Source organism: Myotis lucifugus, unplaced genomic scaffold, assembly GCF_000147115.1.
Source record: "Myotis lucifugus unplaced genomic scaffold, Myoluc2.0 scaffold_6, whole genome shotgun sequence".
NCBI classification, from domain to species: domain Eukaryota; kingdom Metazoa; phylum Chordata; class Mammalia; order Chiroptera; family Vespertilionidae; genus Myotis; species Myotis lucifugus.
In genome coordinates, this window is record NW_005871054.1 from 822,297 (window position 1) to 827,311 (window position 5,015).

A 5,015-nucleotide genomic window follows, 5' to 3' on the forward strand; every position below is an offset into this window, starting at 1 on the left:
GCTGCGCGAAGATGAAAGGTGCAAGAGCGCACGCGCGCCCTGGGCGGCATTTAAAGGCCGCCTGGGTCCGGCTCGGGAACCGGGAACAGGGCGGGGACCCGGCTGGGCTGCACGGCTTGCTCAGCTTGCCCCTGCCCCTTGGCCATTGGACAGTGGCAAGAGGCTGGGGCGGGAGGGACGGGCCCTGTGCGTACGGGTTAGGGCTCGCGGGAGGGCCAGGGCCTGGTCGGCCCTCCCAGGAGTGAGGGTGGGTGGGGCTGGGGGTGATGGCGAAGTGAGGGGGCTTGCCAGGTGACAGGTGCTTGTGACATCCCCGCCCCTCCCTTCCAGCCAGCCCCCTTCTTTCTCGGTCACGTCCCGGGGCAGGTGGGACAGTGGAGGCCAGGTCAAGGGAAGACTGGGTTTGGGGGTATTATTCCAGAGCTGGAGATTTCTTTAAGAGAATTCCAAAGAAGTGGGAGGAAAGAGCCGTTGGGCTCTCTGGTAGAAAGATAATGAAAGGTCTCCAGGTTTGCATAATTAAATATTGGGCCCCGAAGCCAAAGGCAGGAGGATTCTCAGTAGGCACTTTATATCCCGGGAGATTAGCCACAGAGCAGGTCCTCTCCTGGGGAACCTGGGGCTCTTTCAGGCCGGGGTCTGGCTCAGTCTTACCAAAGAGCCTCCATTGGGTCCTGTTTTTGTATGAGACACCTGCCCAGTCCAGGGTAGTACATTTGTCACTGAAAATCTTTGTAGGAGTCATTTCCAGGGGGTGCACCCCTCTTTATTCTAAGGCACAAATTCCTTTATGGCATTTCCACATGAGTATGATTATGTAACTTCTCAGATAAAGCTGTATCAACATACCTCTATTAGGTGACATCTTGGTTTAAACATTCCATTGTGTGAATCATCAGGGTGTTGACACTAATAAGCTGAGAGCATGTGTGACCTGCTGCAATCCCAGAGGGGCCCTCTCTGTTGCTGGCTGTGTGGCCTGGAACATCACTGCGGCTTTTGTGTCTTAGCTTTCCCTTTACGGACCAGAGCTAATTGTGGTAATCTCAGCCCAGTCGGAAGAATTACCTGCACACGCCTGTAAGCCACAGTCATCCTTGTGTTCTCTGAGTTAGGCACTGAAGTGCTGCACCGTTGTGGCTTACATTTTTGCACTTGTTTACCAATCTTAGCTCAACATCATACGTTATTGATTACTTTAAAATATTAGGCAGTAATAGAAAACTATTGACATTTTGAAAGTGTATTCAGTATATCTCAATTTCTGAGAGTCTGGTATCATTGAAGTTGTCCTTAGCTAAGCTAAGAGTGATCTAATACATCATGATGGGTAAAGAGTGCCCAGGTTCAAATCCTGGCTCTGCCAGTGACTAGCTGGGTGATTTTGGACAAGTTACTCAACCTCCCCATGACTCTGTTTCTTCATCTGTGAATCAGAGATGACAGTAATGGTGATGAAGATAGTGCCTATCTCATTTATTGGGGAGATTAAGTAAATTGGTTCCTGTATCTTCCTTAGAGTAGTTAGTACCTGACACATAGTAAGCACTTGCTCCAAAAATATTGAGTGCCTGCCATGTGCCAGGCACTGGGGATCCAGCAGGGACTTTTTTGTTGAGCTTACATTCTAGTGGGAAAGGCAGTTAATAAATATATAATACATCAGCTGGTAAACATTTTAGAAAAAATAGTAAAGCAAGTAAGGTGGGAGAGAGAGAGATAGGAGGTGAGACATAGGGTTGTCAGGGAGGCCACCTATGGAAGAGTTTGAGAAGATTCCTAATGGTAAGGAGGGAATTGTTTGGATGTCTGGAAGAAGTTGCTGGCATAGGGAACTACAAGGGCAAAGTCCCCAGGGTGATGTATATGGGTGCAGCTGGAGAGCAGCGACTAAAGAGATAAGTAACTAGAAATGGACTAGGCCAGTGGTTCTCAACCTTCCTAATGCCGCGACCCTTTAATACAGTTCCTCATGTTGTGGTGACCCCCAACCATAAAATTATTTTCGTTGCTACTTCATAACTGTAATGTTGCTACTGTTAGGAATCGTAATGTAAATATCTGATATGCAGGATGTATTTAGGCGACCCCTGTGAAAGGGTCGTTCGACCCCCAAAGGGGTCGCGACCCACAGGTTGAGAACCGCTGGACTAGGCCATGTAGACCATGTGAAGATGGCTTTTACTCAGGAGAGCTAGGGAGACATTGAGAGGTTTCTCAGCAAAGGAGAGACATAGTTTGCCATCTGTTGTAGATGCATCCCTCTTGGCTGTTGTGTGGAGTGACTCGTCTTTGTGGGAAGAGTGGTATGTGGGAGGCAGGGCAGACGCAGGCCTTAGAAGGCTCCTGCATCAGCCCAAGCGATTTACAATGCCGGCTTTGACACGGAGGAAGTGGTGAAGATGTGAGAAGCCGTGGGCCCTTGCTAAGTCCTAGCTGTTGTCATTAGGTAGCATTGAGAGTTCATATCAACTCCTAAGCCTCAGTTTCCTCACCACAAAATTAAGGGGTTGGGTTCATTCATTATTCCTTCTTGGCTCTTACAAAATTCTGGTTTCTGAAATGCTGTGTAAGTAGCATCTACATTTACTAGTAAATGGGTGGAGAGTGGGTGCTGCTGAGTAAAAATAATCTTGGGTTCAATCTTTTGATAAATCGTTTTGTGGGGGTGAAGAATAACCCTTTTATTTCTTTGGTAAAATAGAGTTGCCGATATTTGGATTGCTTCAGATGAGTTCCTTACATTTTGGGAATGTAAAGAATAGGAAAGTGCTGAACCTGCCCCGAATGGAAAAGTTTGAACATGGAAAATTGCCTTTTATTCCAAAAATGCTCCATTCCTTCTCAGTCTATAGAATGGTTCATCTTGAATATGGAGAGCAGAAAGGAAGCCTACATGAATATTTCGTTATAATTAAAGCTGACCAGAATCAAACTACCCCTTACAGGGAAAAGTCATTAGCAGATTAATGAGTTATAGAACTTAAAACATTTTTTTTTTTTAGTTGTATAGTGAAGGCTAGACAAACTTTGTGCTTCGATTATAGGCATTTGTCTCTAAAAAGCATTCACCGAGATTGTGACTTTTTTTATGAAATGGACTGCATTACTACTGGAAACTGCTAAAAAGGCTAAAGAAGGGGGAAGGCAGTCAAATAGATGAGATTAGCACTAAAAAGAAAGCAAGAACAGGTTTTTCAAGATAGACTGCCAAATGACCTTCCCAGATGAAAAGAGGAGATCACTTCCTTTTTCCTTCCTATTTAATATGTTTTATTCAAATGTATACATACAGAATTTCTTACATTGGGAGGAGAATACAGCACTGACATCAATTCAGCAGCCATCCTATGTATTGCTATGTGCTATGATACCATGGACCGAAAGGATATTTGGGGATACACGACGCTGTCCTGGAGGAGCTTACCGCTCACTCTGGGGGCCAGGGCAGAATGTAGTGGTGGGTTAATAAAGGCTTCAGACCTATAGCCTGAGCACTGGAGTGAGGGGTGGGGGTTGGAGGAGGTAGGGCATTTGGAGGATTAAGGCCGAAGGCAGCTTTCTGGAGGAGACAGATATCTGTGACCACACGCGTACCAGCATCTTCCACAGTCCCAGAGAAGCAAGTCTTCGAAGACCTCACTGTAGCTCATCGTCTGAATTCTGAACCTACTCCTTTCATGTCCTGGCCACCGGCTGAACCCTGCTCCCAGAGACTGCTCTTTGTCTCCTGCCCTGGTCCAGGCAGACTTGTGCCTCCTTCCCTTGTCCTGTCACTGTGTTCTTAGGCTTCCACTGGGCCCCGATCTTCTAGGCCTGACTTTGACCTTCAGACCACCTGTTTTCTACCTCTGTGTATATACTGTATGCACATGGGCTAGCGCTGGGGTTCTCAACCTCAGCACTATTGACACTGTAGGCTGCGGAATTCTTTGTTGTGGGCGGCTGCCCTGTACATTATAGGATGTTGAGCAGTAGATGCCAGTAGTATCCCCCTTCCCAGTGTGACAACAAAAAAAATGTCCTCAGACACTAACAAATGTCGGGGGCAGGGGGCAAAGAACCAGTTATCTAGAAGGTGCTTTAAATGCCCATTATTCACATTGATATGAGATATGAAATTCATCTATTCTAATCTAGAGTAGAAACTTGCACATCAGCAACACCTACCTTTTTATTTGGCATCTCCTGGTTTCCTGACACTGCAGGAGCACTTCACCAACCTTCCTCAGAGAACCCCCCAGAGGAAGGAGGGCCCCTGTGCATGCCATGTCTTTGTCATACCGAGACATTTGTGTGAATACTGCATCCTGTTCCACAGTATTGCCATGTTTATTTTTGGCATAAACATAATGTTCTCTCCACACCCTTGAATGCAGTAAAATGAAAGCATCCCAAACATTTACCTCCTTCATCCTGTGGTCTGATTCCCTCCCCACCCCAGGCCCCACAGGGTGGTTGCAGCACCCGTTGAGGAACAGGGCGCTGCAGTTTTATAGGCCAGTTGGGCTTTCCACTTTCCATAATCGTTTTTTGTCAGGCCCGGCTCTGCTCATGATAAATATTCATGTAGGCAGCAAAATATACAAACTCAGCACTCTAGTGAGGTAGGAGGGCAAACGTTTGTCAAGTGATTTTTTCTGTCTTTCAATTCATGATTAAAGTCCTGAATTGTTTTGGGAACTATGGTCACGGTTATCAAATAATTATGTTGGACACACACAAAAATTTGTGTTGTAGCAAAGTAATTAGGGGGCAGCCATAAAACTTGGCAGTCAATGCCAGTTCCTAACATTTCATTATTTTCGGTTTATTTATAAGGAAACTAGAACCAGCCTCCTGCTTGTGTTTTAATTACTTAGCACAGGCAGGATTGATTTCAGAAAACCTCCACACTGAAGAGTAATGAGCCCTTCCCAGGAGGAGTCCAGGCTTCAAAGGTATGCGCTGCTTCCTGCCCCAGGGACGCCCCTGTGGGCCCTTCAGTGTGACTGAGACAGCCCCGAAGTGCACTG

The 5,015-nt window shown here is 46.5% G+C and overlaps 1 protein-coding gene across 1 annotated transcript in view; it reads right to left on the reverse strand.

Moving 5' to 3' along the window:
- LGALSL (galectin like) overlaps positions 1 to 3,653 on the reverse strand; it is an 8,185-nt gene extending 4,532 nt beyond the window's left edge. Inside the window, exon 1 of the mRNA XM_014448255.2 lies at positions 3,598 to 3,653. Coding sequence (XP_014303741.2) covers positions 3,598 to 3,653 — 56 coding nt within the window. The remainder of the gene's footprint in view (positions 1 to 3,597) is intronic.
- Between the last annotated feature and the right edge of the window lie 1,362 nt (positions 3,654 to 5,015).